The sequence below is a fragment of the Eschrichtius robustus genome, chromosome 8, assembly GCF_028021215.1.
Source record: "Eschrichtius robustus isolate mEscRob2 chromosome 8, mEscRob2.pri, whole genome shotgun sequence".
Taxonomy (NCBI): domain Eukaryota; kingdom Metazoa; phylum Chordata; class Mammalia; order Artiodactyla; family Eschrichtiidae; genus Eschrichtius; species Eschrichtius robustus.
Window position 1 is genome coordinate 71,133,818 of NC_090831.1, and position 21,554 is coordinate 71,155,371.

The 21,554-nt window shown below is 36.4% G+C and overlaps 1 protein-coding gene across 5 annotated transcripts in view; it reads right to left on the bottom strand.

Annotated features, from left to right (window-relative positions):
* Positions 1-21,554, bottom strand: part of PPP1R9A (protein phosphatase 1 regulatory subunit 9A) — a 286,952-nt gene that overhangs the window by 36,361 nt on the left and 229,037 nt on the right. For all 5 annotated transcript variants that reach the window (XM_068550632.1, XM_068550631.1, XM_068550629.1 and 2 more), the window contains 3 exons: positions 19,864-20,093; positions 18,267-18,363; positions 17,391-17,562 (listed from right to left, as the gene is read on the bottom strand). In XM_068550632.1, coding sequence (XP_068406733.1) covers positions 17,391-17,562; positions 18,267-18,363; positions 19,864-20,093 — 499 coding nt within the window. The remainder of the gene's footprint in view (positions 1-17,390; positions 17,563-18,266; positions 18,364-19,863; positions 20,094-21,554) is intronic.

The window sequence follows — 21,554 nt, forward strand, 5'->3', positions numbered from 1 at the left end:
GTGATAACCGGGAGAGAATCAACTTCACCAGCTCTTGTTTACATATAAAAAGTGGAAATACCACATGGAGGAATGCAATAATATAATTAGATATACTGCCATACACACACATCTTACAACTTATCTATCTCATACTTAGACTGCACATTTTATAACACCAAGCACTGTCACATACATCATCTCATTTGTTCCTCACAACAGCCCCAAGAGACAGAGCAGTCAAGTATATTTTTTCCTCTCCTGAAGCTCAGAGAACTTGACTGTCTTGTCCTCATCCACATAGCTAGTTTATGAGCTGCCGTGACTACGTATTCTAGTTTTTTGACTCCTAGGCCACTAGTCTGTACACTCCAATTTAGCTAGTGTTGAACAAATTATTAGAATAAGATTTTAATGCAATTAGAGTTCAGTGTGTTCAGCTGTCAATTCACAAATGATGTGACTAGTCTAGAAAATTCACTTCTCCAATATGTTATTATGAAATGTTATTAATCTTCCACAAATGTGGAAGAGCATAAAAAAGGAAGACGTTGAAAACTACAGAAAAATTATTTCTCAGATGATTTCTTCTTTGGTTGGTTTAGTAACAACTTTGGTTACCTGGTGACAAAAAGAACCAAACAGGAAGCTCATTCTACTTTTGTAAACATGGTTCCTTTTGCAATAGAGACCTAACTCTGGAGGACTCAGCATAGTATATAACATCCAGGATTGCAGTAGCTACCTCATCACTAGGTGCTGAACAAATAAAGCGAGGGAACGTGAGAACTGCTTATCAGCAGGGTTGAGAGTATAGAAAATTATTCTGGGGCTTCTGCCCCATTACTATTCAGTAATTCGCCTGGTCCTGGTGTTGCACACCCCCCAAATGGCAATCTTGTATGCTTGCTTTAGCATCAGCTAGCACTGACTGGGTGCAAACCGCTGGACTGCACAAATGTAGTGATACCTATTAAACATGAAGTTAGCTGGAGTCTGAGAAGCAGTGCTTTAAATCCATTATCCAAGTGGCCAACAACACATCACATCCAATTAACAATTTTTGAGGGCCTGAAAACAAAGATCTCAGGACCTCTTTACAGCAGTGATTAATGGATTATAAATCAGTAATCTGTATTCCCATCCTGAGGAAAAAAAATTTTTTTAAGATCTATAAAACTGGAATGGAGCTGAGGACTTTCACTTCAACAACTCTTACACCAGAAGGAAGTTGGAAGAAATGGCTGTCCAGAGGAAGCAACTACTAAAGACACCGCAAGTAACAACCCCCTCAGGAGTATTAGTGTGAGAGAGAAGGAAAATGTGTACAGGATTATGCTGCTGGGTAACGAGAAGGGTGATCTAATGACCACTAGAAGCTGTATTTTTCAATCATGTCATATAAGAATCAGAATATTATAATTCAAACGAACCTTAGGGATTCTGGCCCAGTCTTTTTTCTCAGGTAGGAAAACCAAGGCTCACAGGTCACTAACTTGTGTACTGACTTTATCAGTTAATCTGTGGAAGACTGGATAAAGCTCAGTCCTCAGAAGCCTATCCTCTTTCTAGAAGGACACTCTCAAGTCTGAAAGTAAATTTCACAAGTCACCTTCCACCTTCTTCGAAACTTTTTAGTCTTACTCTACGTTCCAAACAAAAATACATGTCAAGGGCTAACTTTACAAATTCCCAGAAGGATATAGCATCAGAAGAAAAAATAAAATGGAGGGATTTTATTTGACTTTGTATTTATCCAAGGAATAAAATTCTTACATAGAAAAATTAGCTGTCACTTTTGTGGATGACGATGTGGCAGGAGAAATCCAACTGGGTCAACATTTCTAAGTTATGAGCTGCTCAATGTAAGGGCTTTGGTGGCCATGTTCTCTCACTGTCATTCATTCTCTACAGAGATCTTAATCAATAGCATAGCATAACACTACTTTCATAAACGCAAGGCCCTGGGTTCTTCCTCTACCCCTTGTCTCCAGTGTATCTTGTTCTGCTGTCCATTAGAATTAGAGGAAAACTTCCTTTTCCTCTCTCCTTTCTTCTCTGTTCTTTCTTTCAGACCCTCCAGACTCTGCAATAGCCTATCTCTGACTCAAATGCAGCTAGAAATACAAAAGAAGAGCAGACACAAGTGGATCAATAAATATAGACAGACAAATGCAGAAAAGGTATGAAGTAGCTAACGATAATGCAGGTTTGAGTGGGTGGGACTCCACCTCAGTACACCTGCATTTTAAGTCTAGCTTCAATATTGCTTCACATTGGATCCTTTAAAAGAAGTTAATGGATTCGATCACAATTTTAGCAGCTGTTATGAAAAATGTTCTGTGAAATTAGGATGTTATAGATCATATTACACAGAGACCAGTTCTCTACAGTAATGCTCTGAGTCATTCACTTCTTTCACTAGATTGACGTTATTTTTGACGTAAATGGAATGCTGCTCACAGATCAGACATAGGCTTCGAGGGAAGTAGGGGAATGGTGCAGCATAACAATGGGGTCTGCTCCGCATTCTTACGTGCATTATTCTCCTCAAAGACAGTCACACACACCTTATACCATCACACTGCCTGGCTTGTGCTATTATCAACCGAAATGCCGAGCAAAATGAGGCACTCGGTGGCATCTTTAAACTTGAACAGTATCTGCATATCATTCAGTCACTGCAAGTTCACAAAAGATGGACCCATGGGGCTTTGGGTTGATACACACCGCATTCAGAGGTAGGCTAATGTACCTCAGAGAGGCGGTGTAAAATAGTGGCCGTGAGAGGAGACCTGGAGTTAGTCTTCCTTGAACAGAACCCAAAACGGTGGCTCTGTCACTAAATTGGGCAATTTCTCTAATCTCTCTTTCCCTCAGAATCCTCAGCTGCTAAAATGGGCATGATAATAACAACATAATAATAACTGCATTGTCATGAAGACTAAATGCATTAAATAGATATACAAATGCTTGAAAGAGTACATTATAAGCACTCAACAAATGTCTTTATTTACTGACATAAAAAGATTAGCAAGATATTAAGTGACTAAAGCAAGGTGCAGAACAACGTGCATATTCATTTTAAATATTAAAAAAACCCAGCAACATAAAATACATTTTTCCAACAGTAAATATATGCATATAATTGCATAGCAAGCAAGCTGGAAAGATATACTTCATACTGATAATGGTGGTTACCTCCAAAGAAGATATTAGATTTGGAGATGTTGGTCAACAGGTACTTTAGTCTTATTTGTAATGTTAAATTTGTTTTGGTTTTTTTTTTGGTATTAGGTATTTTAAAAAAACTATATATTACTTATGTAGTTAAAATTAATAAGAAAGAAAAAAACACATATTCAGTAAATTTACTTTTACAGACATCTTAATTCCATTCTAATCTGATAGCGCTAGTGTTCTAGGACTCAGGATTATCAGATGCTGGTATCAGCCCGGGATACTCTGTCAAAATCCCTGTGACTGTCAGCCTGCCCCATGTGAGATGGCTGTTCTTTCATCACATCTATGGAGACTGTTTGCCTGCCTTGCCATTTTACTGCCAGGTGATTGGGACTAAATAAGGGCCCAATAGTTCAGCTTCCTTCCATTTACTACTTTGTCTCAGTATTGTATGGGGAGGGTATACTGAATCAGACACGGTAATTTGAGACCAAGTTATACAACTTCAGCTCATCTTATGATAGCACTTTGGTTAGGAACCCATCCATGGGCAACTCTCACTCTCAACTCTATTAATAGTCGATTTCTTTAGAACCACCCAAAACCTGATAAATTTTGTATCCCAAGTAGTATTTATGAAATTTTAGGAGGCTGATTTGATTTCTTACCATTTTAGAACAAGCAGAAGATTATGGCTTTTTCTTAATTTTTAAATCAGGTCTACCTATTTATGAATAAATGCAATCTCAAAACTATCTGTATGGTTTTGAAACATAATTTGGTAATTTGTTTTAATGTAGTGCTTCTCCAGTGCAGTCTGATATTTAACTTAGCCTTCTTCAGCTTACGGTCAACCTACACTCCTATTCTCAAAGGGGAGAGAGGTCCAAATTTTGCTGTCTATATCTCTTAAGACTATACTTTCAGGGATCATTTCTACAGTTCAGATCTCAGGAATGACTCTTTAGTAATGCCACTAGGCTAGACTACCCATGGAAGAAGTGACTACAAGTCAGAAAAAAACTATATAAAGAACTAAATTCCATCATATATCATTTGAAATACTTGTAAGAGTTGCTTGATTCTGAGAATATAAAGGGATACAGAATTGAGATTTAGACAACAGGGCATTTAAATATCTTCCGACTCCTTCATTGTAAGCTATCTTTAGACTCTGATAGAAAAGATCTGCACTACCCAAAATCTGAAGAAATGTAAAATCAAATCAAATGGGCAAACCGGCTGGGAACTGCAGACTTCTGTGAGTAGGACTATGAAGTCATGTCAGAGCTTGGGTCTAGGCAGGTGGTTTATGTGAATATTCTTTTCTTAACACTATAGTGTCTTTGACATGACAACAATAAACAAGCTTCTGTATTCTCACTCAGGGTTGCTTATAGGAATCTAATCAGTTTTTCTGTCAATAATCTCTGGATATTAGTAATTCCAAGCATGCTAGTTAGGCAAGTCCCCAAATTACATACTGTGACATAACATCTTCCTTGATTAGTATGGGAAGAACTCAGATTTTATGTCTTTGGTAGAAAATAACCTAAGTTACTTGAGGTGATAGTTGTTGGCTTCCTAAATGGGAAAGTATCTTTTGACTAGAGGAAGACTGAGTTGCATAATACAGCATTAGAAGATTTAAGAAAACTTAAAGATCACAATACTTCTAAGTTTAATAGAACAGATGTATAAGAACTTCTTAAGTACTTGCAAAGACTGTCAGTTGCTAACAATAGTACTTAAAAAGGAAACCAAATATAACAAATTTATAAATGCAATTTTAAATGTTTGTAGATGTTCAATTAGCTACATCTGTAAATAGGAACTAAATATTATTCAAAGATCACTTAGCAGTGATTTGCAAATCAAGTTTTAAAATGTAAAGAACTAGGTTTTTGATAATGTAACTTGAATAAATCAAACGTTAAAATCAAAATAAAAATCAGAATGACTTTTTGGTGCCCCAAACCCTTCTGTTTCATCAGAAAACTCACAAGCAACAGAGTTTTCAGTTTCAAATTTTCAAATACGTTCTAATTTTTCCTAACTTTCCTCATAAGTGGAATTTCCTATAGGTCTCAGAAATAATCAGGGCACAGTATTGAAGTAGAACATTACTTCATGTCCACCTAAGAGAATTCAGTTATAACCTGATGTCTGTGCCCCACATTAACAGAAGAAACCTTAAGGATCTCAGTACTATAACTACTGGAACAATATGGTTGGCAGACTGTTCAGAACCACGCACACAAGAGAATTTTCTGGTCCTAATTCCAGAAATAGCTGTTCATCGTTCGAGTTTTAACTCTATAGATGCTGTGACCCCATGATTGACTGTGTTTCCCTCTTGGCTGGTAGACATCTTAAGTGAAATCTTAAATAATCTACAGGAACCCCCAGCACATACTTCATATACAAACCACTCCGTGCAGCATCTTCTCCTTCCTACTTTTATATCCCTCCACCCTGATTTCCCAGCCTATTCGTTTAGTCAGCTTACCTTAGCATAATCATATGCTGTCTTCCAATCTATAAAGTTAGGATTCCACGGTGAACCAGAGCATATTTATAAAATATAAGAAACACTTCAAAACACCGCTATATTGTGACGTTTCCTTGAAAAGGAGCTATATTCCACATTTGGGTTAAAATTGTCTTGACTTCCAGAAGATCATAATCTACCTTTTTTTTTTTTTTTTTTTAAAGAAATTCACGTTCTTTTATTTATTTATTTATCTATTTATGACTGTGTTGAGTCTTCGTTTCTGTGCGAGGGCTTTCTCTAGTTGCGGCAAGTGGGGACCACTCTTCATCGCGGTGCGCGGGCCTCTCACCATCGCGGCCTCTCTTGTTGCGGAGCACAGGCTCCAGACGCGCAGGCTCAGTAATTGTGGCTCACGGGCCCAGTTGCTCCGTGGCATGTGGGATCTTCCCAGACCAGGGCTCGAACCCGTGTCCCCTGCATTGGCAGGCAGATTCTCAACCACTGCGCCACCAGGGAAGCCCCATAATCTACCTTTACGGTTCAATTGGCTTTTGAATAAAATTTTATTTTTATTTAATTTTATTCAAAAGCCAAAATACTCAAAAGCCAAAATAAAATATGAAGTAGCTCACTTTTCCTAAAATGAACAGAAAATTACTTAGCTTCTGAAAAAATAACTTGCTTTCCATCAAAACAACCTTGGATCTCTTCTAGCACCAATACATATTCTCAGTATGACTGAAGGGTCTGGTGACTTCTGTGAACTTATGAAGATGCAGTGAGAAATATGAACCAAGGAGAGTTGCCGTTTTGCAACTAAATACCTCCTTTTGAATGCCTCATTGATTTGTCAACAAAAGTCTTAATGGCTTACACATAGACAGATGCAAAACTTGCACAAAACTAGACAGGCAATTTAGGTGTTTTGCTTTTTGAGTAAGAGAACAGATTTTGGCTTTAATGATATGCCAGAAAACAATCAATAAGTATTGATTTCTCATTCATTTGGCTTGTTCATTAAAATTTTCCACAGTGATTTACTGGGAATGTTCAACCTTTAAGTAGTGCAATTCAATAATATTTCATGGTCAAAATTACTTATTGGGGATCAAGAGTTACTGAAGGGACTTCCCTGGTGGTGCAGTGGTTAAGAATCTGCCTGCCAATGCAGGGGGCACGGGTTTGAGCCCTGGTCCGGGAAGATCCCACATGCCGCCGAGCAACTAAGTCCGTGCACCACAACTACTGAGCCTTCGCTCTAGAGCCCGCGCACCGCTACTGAGTCCACGCGCTGCAACTGCTAAAGCCCACACACCTAGAGCCTGTGCTCTGCAACAAGAGAAGCCACCGCAGTGAGAAGCCCGCGCACCGCAACAAAGAGTAGCCCCCGCTCGCCGCAACAATGAAAACCCAACGCAGCTAAAAATAAATAAATAAAATTTTTTAAAAATTACTGAAAATAAAAATTGTGAAAGTTTACCCAAAAATTATATCTATAGGCATGATAAAGAAAGTTTGAATCTAGTCAAGAATTCTCCCCTGCCCCAATTTACAACTAAACAACATGACAGCATGGAATAATTACTTCACTGCTCTGTATCTCATGCTCTTGTATAAGACACTCCTGATGATGTAGTGTAAGCATTCACTTTCCTTTTAATAACTTTCCATTTCATGAATTCTGACTTTAATCATGTCTTTAACCTTCTTTTAAAATTCTGGTTCCAGTGCTAAAAGTGAATGTTTAATGTACTCTCAGACTCTATCAGGAAATAAATCAGATGCGGTGGTAGGAGTCCGGCCTGGCCTCACATCCACAGGTAGCAGAAAAGAGCCACTAACATTGAGGGCTCAGGGAAACACAAAGACAACACACAGTTACAGCCTCAGCAGAAAATAATTTCTTGGAGGAGTCCAAAGACCTCAGGAACTTCCTTATCGATGTAAATGTCTGGCTGGTGCTGGCTTTTTTTTTTCTTACAAATCTTAAACTAATATTTTAAGCCTAAAAATCTTTTGTGGTTTTTCTCATTCTCATCTTTTAATTATGCTACTTAATTTTTTTTATTTTAAAATATTTTATTTATGCAAAAAAGTATACCATATATGTAAGTCATATAGAAATAGAAGGGGGAAAAAAAAGACACCCATGTACCTACTGTCAAGCCTAAGAAACAAAATTAGTACTTTTGAAGCCCTCTCTGTGTCCCGTTCCTAGTTGTAACCCCTGTTTTTTTCTCCTAGTTATTCCACAAAAGTATCTCTAAAGAAAATACTGATTAATTTTGCTTGCTTTTAAACTTTATATACACGGTAGTCAACTGTACATAATATTCTTCAAATCATTTTTTTTTGTTTGCTCAACATTATGTTGAAAGGTTTGACTAGAATTAATTAACTTTTTACTGTAGCTATTATGAATGATGTTGCTGTGCATTTTTGAACACGTCTCCTGGTACACAGCAAGAATTCCTGGAGAGCATATATATACGCAGAAGTGAACTTATTGGGCCATAGAATTTGTACATCTTCCATTTTACTAGATAATATCAAATTGTTTTAACAAAATAGTTGTATGAGTTTTCTTTTTTTCCCCTGCATACTGGCTATCACATATTACTGTGAAACTTTATCTTTGCCAATCATTTTATTTTTATTAATGAGGTTGAATGTTTATTTATGTTCACCAATCTTTGGGTTTCCTCTTTTGTGAACAGATTGCTTATGTGTTTTGTCCACTTTTCTATTATGTTAGTTGTATTTTCTTATGATTGGGGTAAGTTTTAAGTATATTCTGGATAACGATAACAATCTTTTTTCTTAGTTACATGGGCTGTAAATATCTTCTCTCAATTTTTGGCTTCTCTTCCTATGTTTTTATAGTATCTTTTCATGATCAGATTTTCTTAATATTACTGTGGTCAAATTTATCAAACTTTTCTTATGATTTGGATTTTTTTGTGTTAAATAAGAAATCACATAAGCATTCTCTTACATTTTCTTCTAAAAGTTATAAATGTTGCCTTTCATATTTGAGACTACAATCCATTTGAAATCTATTTCATGAATGGTATGAGGTCAGATCCAATTTCATTTTTTTCCATTTGAATCGTCAATTTTCCCAGCCATTTGTTAGTCCATCCTTGCCCCACTAATCTGCAGTGTCAGTTTTGTATCATTCTCAAACTAACATGAATGGATCAGTCTGTTTCTGGACTCTATTCTGTTGCACTGGTCTACTTGTCAATTGCTGAGATTACACCACACTGTCTTAATACTATTGCTTTACAATGAATCTCAGCATCTGAAAGAACACGTTCCCTCACCTTGGTTTTCTTCAGGAGTATCTTGACTATTCTGGGCCAAGTTGTTCTTCCACCTACATTTTAGAAACAACTTGTCGTGTTCCAAAAAAAAAAAAAAAAAAATCCTGTTCAAATTCTGATGGAAACTGTATGGAATACATAGATTAATTTGGCATAATGTCATTTTTACAATATTGAGGCTTCCTATCTCTTTTGATTTATATGGGTCTTCTTGAATGTCTTTTCATGGGTCTTGAGCTTCTTCTGTTAAATTCATACTAGCTACCTTATATTTTTTGTTGCTATCATAAATGGTAGCTTGTAAAAAATTACGTTTTTTGGGGCTTCCCTGGTGGCGCAGTGGTTAAGAATCCGCCTGCCAATGCAGGGGACACGGGTTCGAGCCCTGGTACGGGAACATCCTACATGCCGCGGAACAACTAGGCCCGTGAGCCACACCTACTGAGCCTGCACTCTAGAGGCCGCAAGCCACAACTACTGAGCCCATGTGCCACAACTACTGAAGCCTGCGCGCCTAGAGCCCGTGCTCCACAACAAGAGGAGCCACCACAATGAGAAGCCCGGGCACCACAACAAACAGTAGCCCCTGCTCACCGCAACTAGAGAAAGCCCGCGCGCAGCAACGAAGACCCAATGCAGCCAAGAATAAATAAATAAATTTATTAAAAAAAAAACATTTGGTGGTGAAACATTAAAAATATTCTTAATTTTAAAGGAAATTCTTGATTTTAACATTTGACCACTAAATATGATGATTGATAGAGACTTTTGTTAGCCTCACATAACAAGAAAGTTCCTATGTATTTCTAGCTTAATAAACTTTTTACCATGAATAACTGTTCAACTTTATTTAGTGTTTGTCTTCATCTAATAAAATGATTATATACATTTTTCCTCTAGTTAATGTGTGAATTATATGAGTTTTAAAATGTTGAACCAACTTTGTGTTTCTTACATAGACACAGTTGGTCATGATAATATATATGTAGACTTTAAAATACATTTCTGGATTCAACATTTACCTTTGTAAACAAGTAGTTTTTTTTTTTAAATAAAGAGAATTCTGGTCAGCCAGTGGGCGTTCACTCTGCTCATCTGAGAGTAGAGGAGGAACTCTATTCCAGAACACAATCATGTTAGTTTAAACCTCAGAAACCTGTATTAACCCCATATCCAACCTAACTGTTAAATATACAGATCTATACTACATTAGCTACACAGAAAACCATACTCAAGGCATTTGCCAGGGAGTATAACCTCTAACTTATTGACAATTTGTATTTATTAAAAGCTCACAAAGAACTACAACACTTGTATACAAAGAATGTTTTCTTGTTTTTTTGTTTTTCAGAAAAAACAAATCCCCAGTGCTTTGAGGATTTTTACCAACTCTTTACTCGGTAATGCAGGTCATGCTCCAATTATGGAAGATTTTTTTTTATGCTTAGCTGCAGTAAGGACTCATTCCCAAACAAAACAAGTCGTGACTTCACATGGCACCAATAAATGGATTTTTTTTTAATAAAAGGAAGACTGGCAATAAAGCTTGCCCATTCAATTTCAAATATTGGTTATAAGGTATAGCCACTGATATTCTTTCATGTTTAGAAATTCTTTGTCATTATTCAAAATATGTTTTTAATCATGCTAATAAACTTGTTTACAAACAAACAAACCCCCCACAACAGTTGAATGGGGACACCTTAATGAATAGTCAATCCAGCCTCTCCAGCAAATATTCTAAATTTTATCTGTAGGTATCCACACAAAGAATAAAGTTAATATAGGAAACAATAAATAAGAAAAGAAATCCCCACTTGATTAATCCAAAACAAGGCAAGAAAGCAGATAAAAAGAACAAAGAAAGATTTTTTGTTAATTATAAACAAATAGTAAGATGTTAGATTTAAACTCAATATATCAGTAAATAAATTAAATAGCAACTTTCTAAATACATCTTAAAGATTGAGAAAATTTTTTAAAAGCAAGATTGAGACTGTAATAGAAATAAACAACTAACCGTTGCTTATAAAAGACATGGAAAATTTGCAGTAAAAGAATGGAAAAAGATACCACACAAACACTTACTAAAAGAAAGCTGATACAGCTCTTCAAATCTCAAACAAAATCGATAACAAGGTTAATTACTAGAAATAAAGAGGGACATTTCCTAATGATCAGCGGTCAATCTACCAGAAGATATAACAATTCTAAATTGTATGTATCCATTAACATCACCTCAAACACATAAAGCAAAAACCTACATAACCAAAAGAAGAAACAGATAAACCTACAATTGTAGTGTTATTTTTTGACGCATCTCCCTCAGTAACACATTCTAGAAGTTTTGAATATGGTTAACAAATTTGACCTGACATACATGACAGAGCATCTGAGCACCAACCTAGGTCAACAGAGAGCTAAGTACCCTCATTTCTTATACATCCTCTCCTCTCAGTAGTTTAAATTGCTTTTACTGAACACTACATTGTATATTTATGTGATACCATTAGTCCACACTGAGGTTCACTGTGTGAAAATGCCCTAATACAATCATCAGTGGATCTACTGTGAGGATGTTATCAATATTAATATCACTGCTCCAAATCATGCATTATTTGTACCAATAGTTATACTTCTCTTGAGTAGATGGTTTGTTTTAATCTTATGAACACTGTGAAGAATGTAATGGACCAGGGTTTCCATCTCCTTCTGATGACTAGAAAGTTTACAGCCAAATTAAAGACTTAGCTTCAGAAATAATATAAATATGGTATATACACTTGTAGCATCATATCTGGTTCAACTCTGTCCTCATCCTCATTGTTCTCCTTTATCTTGCCAGTTTCAATTCACTCTATCCTGTCATATAAAGGTGTTGCTCCAAGTTATTTCTAGACAGTGCATGAATGAATGAAATATAAGAATTTAAAAACACACAGGTCGTGAAAAAGGCAGATACCCTTAATGGCAGTTGTTTACTTCCCCTTGCTCTTCCTGATAAAGACTTTATTTAAATATGAGTAAATTACAAAAAAAACGATTCAATTCAGAAAAATCAGATTCAGTGCAAACCAATAAGCTAACAACTGGGTCACAATAAGCAACTACCATACGATAGGGCCTACTGACCAAAGAATTGGCTGGCCTGAATATCTAAGCAGGCTCAGAGTTCTACTGATATGTCCACAAATCCCAGGTTTGGGACCACGCTTACTGGGTTCAGGATTCAAATGTGGACTACTATCTTAGAGATCTACTTTTAAGAAATCTGGGGCCTGGGACTTCCCTGGTGGTGCAGTGGTTAAGAATCTGCCTGCCAATGCAGGGGACACAGGTTCGAGCCCTGGTCCGGGAAGATCCCACATGCTGCGGAGCAACTAGGCCCATGTGCCACAACTACCAAGCCTGCGCTCTAGAGCCCGCGAGCCACAACTACTGAGCCGTGTGCCACAACTACTGAAGACCTTGCGCCTAGAGCCCGTGCTCCGCAATAAGAGAAGCCACCGCAATGAGAAGCCCGCGCACCACAACGAAGAGTAGCCCCCGCTCACCGCAACTAGAGAAAGCCCGTGTGCAGCAACGAAGACCCAACGCAGCCAAAATAAATAAATAAACAAAAATTAAAAAAAAAAAAGAAAAAAAAGAAACCTGGGGTCTTATTGCAACAGCTGAACCATTTTGTGGAAAAAGAGTAAGGGAAAGGAGAAACAGCAATAAGATATTATTTTCATTATCATTATGCTCCCTTCTCTAGGATATTCTTAAATTACCTAAAAAGTAGCTACGAAATATTTTTATTTTTAAAGATATCGGGATTGGGACTTTCCTGGTGGTCCTGTGGTAAAGAATCCACCTTCTAATGCAGGGGACGCGGGTTCAATCCCTGGTCAGGGAACTAAGATCCCACATGCTGTGGGGCAACTAAGCCCGTGCACCACAGCTACTGAGCTTGCGTGTCTCAACTAGAGAGCCTGCATGCCGCAAACTACAGAACCCAAGCACCCTGGAGCCTGCGCACCACAACTAGAGAAAAGAAAACCCGCACACTGCAACTAGAGAGAAGCCCGCGAGCCACAACGAAAGATCCTGCATGCCGTAACTAAGACCCGATGCAGCCAAAAATAAATAAATAAATAAATAATAAACAACTCTTAAAAAAAAAAAAATGATATCAGGATTGACTAATTCCAGCCACAATTTATTATGAAAGTCTAGACTTTCCTATAATCCTCTATCTTGCAGTTTAAGTCTTTTTCTTCTTGCACAGTTCTCATTAGAGTTAAGAAATAGTAAGTAACTAAAGGAACTAAGGATAAAATGCTTTATATATAATCTTCCATGTTCATACTTTGGAGAAGATAACTTGCAGTGTTATCTAATCAGTGCCCCACTGGCTGAGTAGATGGGTGTGAAATAAAAGAAGCATTTGGTAGTAATGCCCAAACTTCAAAGGGATCCTTGAATTACACTTACAAACCTAGCAGTGACCCAGTTCCTGTTATGCCTCAAAACTATCAATGGTATTGCTTTGGATTTCCTGACTTCTTATGATTTCAGCCTTTTCCGGGGGCAAAGAGTTCCTATCAGTTGTCTAGGAGAAGCAGCAGACTCCAGAAAACCAGTAGGGTTCAGCTGAGTAGTTAAGAAAATGGGCTGTGGAGCTGGATGAGTCCAGCTCCTGGTTCTGCCTCTTGCTCATTGAGTGACCTTGGACAGATGGTTTAATTTCTCCATCTGCAGTTTCCTGATCTGTAAAATGGGATGACAGCAATACTACTTCTTCGGGTTGTTGTGAGGATTAAATGAATTGCTGTAACTTAAAACACTGCCTGGCCCGTAGAAACACTACATCAGTTCCCAGGAATAATTTTTTTAAGTGAAGTATGGTTGATTTACAATATTGTGTTAAAGTATTGTTTGTTATCCCTATTGCTGACTTTGAAAATATTATCTTTTTCCATTAAAAGAGTTTTTAATTTCTGAGAAAAAACAAACTGTTAATGGGTCACAATGCTTACAGAATTAAGTATAAGCTCTTCTTCTGGCATCCAAAGACTACTTTTACTCCAAGAATACCTTATGACAGACACACTTTTAACCTAAGGTCCCACTTTTAACTTAAGGTCTATGAATCAGGAAAAAAATTATTCTAATTTTATTCACTTTTTTCTCTTCTTCAAACTCCCTCTCATCTCTTAAAGTGTTTATATCATCTATTTGTTCCATACCAAACCCTTCACCTGCCTCAGGAAGAGCATGGTATTTAAATCAGTTTTTTAGAGAAGTTAATCAAACTACGACTACAACCCTTTTTCCTACCAAGATCTCTCTAACATGCCTGTTTTCTGCTCTGTTTCTAATGCTGACTTGAATATCTAAGTGGCCACAGACATTTCTAGTCACCTCGGGGCCTTTGGATACGAGGTAGAGAACTCTTATACAGACCAGCATTACTCAGACACTAAGAAATTATAAATATGAAACACGGCAGTGGGACAAAACTGTCATTTTTCACATCCTGGAACACATGTAAACTAATATCTGACCAGCATACTGGTGTAAACTAGAAGGGATTTAGAGTTTGTTTCATCTCTTGGTGAAAAAAAATTGTTATATTTGCTTTATGGATTTTAAGAAAAAAGTATCAGAATGTGTTAAATAATATATTTGTATATATAATCTGCCAACATTTTTTTTTTTTTTTTTTTGGCGTGCAGCGTGGCTTGTGGGATCTTAGTTTCCCGACCCGGGATTGAACCCGGGGCCCTCAGCAGTGAGAGCGTAGAGTCCTAACCACTGGACCTCCAAGGAATTCCCAATCTGTCAACATTTTAATGAGATACTTGAGTAGGCTTAGTTTATAGAAAGAACCATACATATGATGTTTGGATATAAATTTAACTGTGGCAAATTTTTGCATGGTTTGAATCACTCTAAAAATGTACAATAATTTAATATCGAGAGTCACATAATTAATCCATCCCCAATTGGGACTCTCGTTCCTAGAAGAACATGGTTCTTGTGAAGAAGCAGCTGCTTACATGCTCTTCCTTTCCTCCTCTTACCTTTCTGCCTCCTTCACTCTCTCCTTCCTTTTCTTTCACATTTCATTCTAACATAGCTTTTCACTGACCTATAATTGATAATCTTTTTTTTTGCTTTACTGAGCTGCCTCAGACCCAAAAAGATGCTAAACCACTCATCCTATCAATAAAACACTCTAGTGCTTGGAAAACAAATCAGAACTGGACAGTCCACAGGAGGTGGGGAGGTAAAGCACTGCACCTCAAGGGCGCAGACTAGCAGAACTGACTTCAACCGCTGTACCCATCCTGTTGCAAAAAGGTGTGTGTTGTGGGGGAGGGTGATCATTAAATACCAAATGGCCTGTGTTTGGTCCACTGCTTTACTTCCTTTTCTGAACCTCTAGGACTTCAGCGTTCCCTAGCAACAGAAGCAAAGGATCAATTTAGAAAAGTGCTTTCCAGAGCATTCCTATCTAGCTACTGACCAAGCCATTTTAGTTTATGTGATCAAGCAATTGAAATTCAAGGAGATTTATCACTGACTGTCCTCGGCAGCAAAACTGGAAGAGCACCACTTGATATGTATGCTACTAATGTCTGAGATGACTGATTCTACCTCTACTGCACAAGCATGGGTTGGTTTCAGGAAGAATTAGTAGTCTCTGCATCTCACCGTGAACCGACAGTGTTGCTAGGGAAACTGATAATTATGTGGCAAAATGGAGGGTGTAGAATAGAAGAAAAAGGGTTCAGAAGAAATGTAAGGTTTTGATCCAAATCAGCATGTTTATAGTATAGTTTGTTGATCTTCTATAGTCATATAATTTAATAAATACCATTAATTATATGTTTGACGAGATACAGATTTCTGAACTAAAAGAAATGAACAGAAATAAATTAGACTCTGGAAAGCTACTGGTTACTGATCATACTTTGTGTATGGCATAGCAGGAATATATATTTATTATAAACTATGATGAATTTGAAGAATTAAAATATTCAAAAAGGTGAAAAAACCACATTGATTTGATTTCTGACTTTTTAAAGAAAACAATCTTATCGAGTTCCAGATATAAAAATTGTAACTCCATAAAAGCTCTAATAAAATTTCTTTTTTTCACCTCAAACACCCTTTAGGGTGGAGAGGAAAGAAGTGCTGCCATTTTGATATTATACATAGTAAAAAACCAAGCCAGAGAAGTTGAATGACCTTCCTAAAGTCACACATCTCTTCAGTTAGTGGTAATGTTGGTGCTAAATACTCTTCTTTAACTGCCTGGGAGGCATTATTTACAGATTATGTCTTAGTAAGGGAAAACACAGCAAAAGGATATAAACTTAGTGAACAGATGCAAATCTCTAAATACCACTTTAATTTTAAATGAAAATTTCCAATACTTTTCACTTTCAACGGCTAAGAGTTCAGCTCTGGAAGTTAATGATATGATATAAACACTTGTTTATCAGGAAAATCTCACTGGAGACATTTTAATATGTGCGAAAGAGCATCAAAGAATTAAACAGCTCATTAGTGATCACAGTTTTACTGCGTGTCAAACCACTGCCTGTGAGTTGTCAGTCCCTTCACGACAATGCTGCCACATGACATTCTTTTATTTTCACTTTTTCTAAGGTCTACTAGGTACCTATTTTAAAAGATGAAATAAAGTTTTATGTCCGCCTGTGCATTTATCGTTATAAATTCTTATACATTCTCTAATTTATAAATACACTATATGTATTAAAACATTCATACACATTCTTATACACACAGTCTATGCACGGGCATGTGTGAGGGAAGCAAATAAGTGATTTATTTATGGTTGGTGTATGAAAGAAGACAGCCATTCACAATACAAAATGCTTCCCGTGTTCTGGTCTGATTTGATCTCTGACAGGAAAGAATGAGGCGTATACTCAGGACATCGCGGTAAAAGCAGAAAACTACACAGAACTTCTTAACTCAGTGAATTCCAAGTGCTAAAAGTCAGCCTTCTGATGTTATGAAAAAGATCTTCTTTGTAGGGACTTAAAAATCACTCATTTTAAGCCTTACTCATTAATACTTAAGTAGTGTAACTCACCCTATATGGGACGAGCTATCAATTTAAGGCAGTTTATTAAGCTTATCAAATTTTATGGTGGTTTAAAAATAATACCTGACTTGTCCGAGTTGGAATTTTGTTATTTCTTTACATCAAAGATTTATTTTTGATAAGACGAGAGAAAAATTATAAGTTCCTATTTTGATAAGCCCTTTCTTCTTTCCCACAGCAGGAAGGCTTTTTCAACTTTTAAATCTCTGAGTTAAAAAAATAAGAATGTAAGGCCAAATTTTACAGTCATTAAAAACATTTTTTATGGTTAGGTTAAACAAACCTTGACTTAGGCCATCTTGACAAGATGTCTGCTTGACATCCAAGTTCTCCAAGGTATCTCCTTTAGAGACCTCACTAAGAGATGTTCTTCTCTCAAAGATGTTGTTGTTATTGTTAACTTGAGTCCCATTTTGCTTCAGTAGCCTGAACACCTCAGCTTCCAAATCTCTAATCTAAGAGAGAAAAAAAATATCCATTCATGAAACCCTAAATCAGCACTTCTCTCCAAGCACTAGGCAAAACTACCCTATTATTCTTTTTTTTTAAATTTTATTAAAATGTAGTTGATTTACAATGTTGTGTTTAATTTCTGCTGTATAGCAAAGTGACTCAGTTATACATATATATATTCTTTTCAAATTCTTTTCCATTATGGTTTATCACAGGATATTGAACATAGTTCCCTGTGCTATATGGTAAGACCTTGCTGTTCATCCAACCTATATGTAATAGTTTGCTTCTGCTAACCCCAAACCCCCAGTCCTTCCCTCCTCAACCCTCCTGCCCCTTTGGCAACCATAAGTCTGTTCTCTATGTCTGTAAGTCTGTTTTTGTTTCATAGATATGTTCATTTGTGTTGTATTTTAGCTTCCACATGTAAGTGATATCATATGGTATTTGTCTTTCTCTTTCTGACTTACTTCACTTAGTGTGATAATCTCTATTATTTCATTCTTTTTAATGGCTGAGTAATAGTCCATTGTATACATGTACCACATCTTCTTTATCCATTCATCTGTCAATGGACATTTAGGTTGTTTCCATGTCTTGGCTATTGTAAATAGTGCTGCTATGAACATGGGGGTGCATGTATCTTTTCAAATTATAGTTTTGTCTGGCTACCCTATTACTCAGTGGCTTTGAGCATGTAACTCACCCGTACTTGCAGGCCTTGAACTTCCACAAGATGAGCTTTTTCCAAATCTTCTATTTTCTTTCTTTCTGCTTCCTGTCTTTTGATGAAATCAAGTTCTCTTAAGAAGAAAATAATAGATCTCATTGCATCAAACACTCAATAAATGAGGAAACGTAAAAATTCTTATCAGAAGCAATGAACTGCACGGTGAAATAAATAACTAGACAGTTGTTTAAATAAACAAAACTCAATCACAGAGAAAAGGTATCTAGTAACGAAAGTAAATAAAATGTTTTAATGGATTACAAAGTAAAGAAAAATGCTTTGATTCTGCTTACTAAGATTTTCATCTGTAGCTCCTGACTCTAGAGCACCCGTTCATATTTAGATAGAAGTTACTGAACTAATGACCCACATTGGATAATTTAGTGGAGATAATTACATGTCGAGTAGATATAATTCCACACTTATAAAGTCATTTACCTAGTAAACTGATGGAACTGGATGGTAAGAGTTTTAAAAAGATAATTATAATAAGATTGCTTCCTATAAATGACAGTAGAGGGGTTGTTGGGTCAGAAACACTGAGGGGGAGCTGTCACTACATACCTGAGGATAATATGGGGAGAAGGAGAAATACCTCCATTTTGAGAGTCTGGAATGCAATATGCAAATTTGGTAGAATTTATTATAAAATTATTACATGAAATAGAGTTAGGTATATTTTTGGCGAAAAGAGTTAAAATAGTGATGTACTGAATTCATGGTCATAAGAACAATTCCCCCCTTTTCAATACACTTTTTATAGCAATATCTTTTAAACATTAAAAACATTATTTCCATGATAGGAAATAACAGTTATGGTGACTCTTACATATATGCTTAGCTTTTAAGGCTTGACATAGAAGACCAGAAGAGATACTGGTGCTACTTTCTATTATTCTAGCTAGCCAGAAGTAACTGTTGAAAAAAATCCGTAAAAATCTCCCTGGTCAGTCTCCCTGAAATTACACCAAGATTCAACAGATGGAAGCAAAGCAGCATTAGCTCAGAAATAGCGGTTGAAATTTAAAAGCAGAGTGTGGTGATGGTCTCTTACTGCAGTGAACCAAGGCCCTTGTGATTCTCTCAACAGCTAAAAGAAGGAAACTGGCAGGGCAGGAGGTCTTGCTAGTCAATATTTACACTATCTGTAGTGGGAAAATTCTGAAGTTAACTGATTCTTAGACATAGAAGGAGCCTCATCAAGGCCCCAGTGCTGCTTTGTACGTACTTTATCCAATAGTCATTCTGCATGACTTCAGCTGGGCTTCTTGCTTCTAAATCACAGATGTTTCAAAAGGATAGAGGTTCAAATGGTTTAACAGTTACTATTAATGATTAACAACAACAACAAAACAGGAGGTTGCCAAAAAGTTATAGAAGAAAAAATATAATCGCATATGAAAAATGATGCAAGAGATTTCTAAAACTTAATGTCTATTTATGCATTAACTATGCTCCTTAGGGGCATGACTCTGAGGTCACCTTTTGTTTTCTACTAGATATTATGAAATTACTGGATATAAACCTTCTTTAGATGCACACAACTATTCTTTAGTCAGTAGAAGCTGCTTACTTTTGTTGAAAATCCTTGATCAGTTTCTTTGCCTTATTGTACTTCTTTTCCAAGGCCTGATACTGGCTTTGAGTCTCTTTGAGGTGCTCGTTCACCGTGTGGCATAACGTTTGAGCCTCAATCCAGTAGCTCTCCAACTTCAACATTCTTTCTTTATTCTCTTCTATATTCTGCTGGAGTTGGGTTTTTTCTAGTTCCCACCTCACTTTCTCATTTTCTGCTGCTTGCAGCTGGAAAAAGCAAATGTCAAAGCAAGCATTATCTGGGTCCTTCTGTAGCAAAAATCCCTCACATTTTTATAGTGTATTTTAAATTCCATTGTTACATATACTCAAATCATCAAACACACTGAGATGAGAAGAGCAAGTATTATTTTCATTATTACATAGATTATAAAATGGAAGCCTTGAAAAGTGAAAATGTTTGTCCAAGGTCACACATCTGATAAATGACAAAACATGGATCTGATTCCAACTCCCATGATCTTTCCATCACACTATGTGGTGTATGAAATTCTCTGAGCAGGAAAAAGTGTTTTAGAGTTTGATTCTATCCAATGAACTTCAACACACTTTCTTTTAGAGTTTTTCTTTTTTTTTTTTTTTAACATATAATTATAAATAAAAAGTTAACTAAAAAGGGAGTAGGGAGAGGCAAGCTGGGAAGGAGAGAGGGGCAGAAGCACACAGTATGGCCTAATGGGTAAGAGGGGGACCGTGGAGTCATGCAGTTTAGATTTGAATTCCAGGCTCTGACATTATTGGCCTTTAAAGCTTGGACAAGTAACTGAAGTCCTCTAAGACTAAATTATGTTATCTTTAATCGGAACTGTGATATAACACATCAGCACGCTTGGAACAGCTCCTTGGGCATAATAATCTGATAAAAGTGATTTTTACTTTGTTTCTATCCCTTTTGATGATATTATCACATCCTTTATTTCAACTGACATGAACATAGTTTGTAGCTCATTATTTTGCTGACATTGTTCTCAGTTTCTAGAGCCTAATAAATCCCGATTTGAATAAAAGTATAAAAGACAGTGTGAGTAAAAATATTAATGATTGCTGAATTAATTTAAATCTCTCTGATGGGACAGAAAGGCAGGTTCTTGTGGTTTCTGCTTTCAGGGAAGCTTAGGAACAGATAACACACTGGTCCAAATCACGAATTTCTGCAGAAATTCAAGACTGATCTCTCAGGTAAGGTTAGCTGGTTAGGTAACCAGCTAACCTTTAAACGAGTGCTTCATCTACTTCACATGCCTCTGTTAAAGTTCAAAAGTATGCAGTCATTACAAACTAACAATTTTCAAAATCTAAAACATTCCAAAATCATTCGGAAAGTGGAAATATATGTTTTTATGTATATTTTAAACTAAACACATTGGCAAAACAGGTTACAAAGTAAAAAGTCAAAAACATTTCAAAATTAGGAATTCTATTATCAACTTGGATATAAAGAGTCACAGTAAAACAAGCTAATCTATGGCTATCATATGCCAATATAATATTGAGAAAAATATAAAATACTAATTTATAGAATTTCCTAGATTAAATATCTAACACATAAGCTTTGTTAAAGCACTTGCAATCCCAGGTGAATGTTTTTCCCTGATTGTACCTAACAACTAAAAAAAAATCTTCTATTCTTCCATTCTATGACAAGAAACATGGCAATTTAAAACAGGA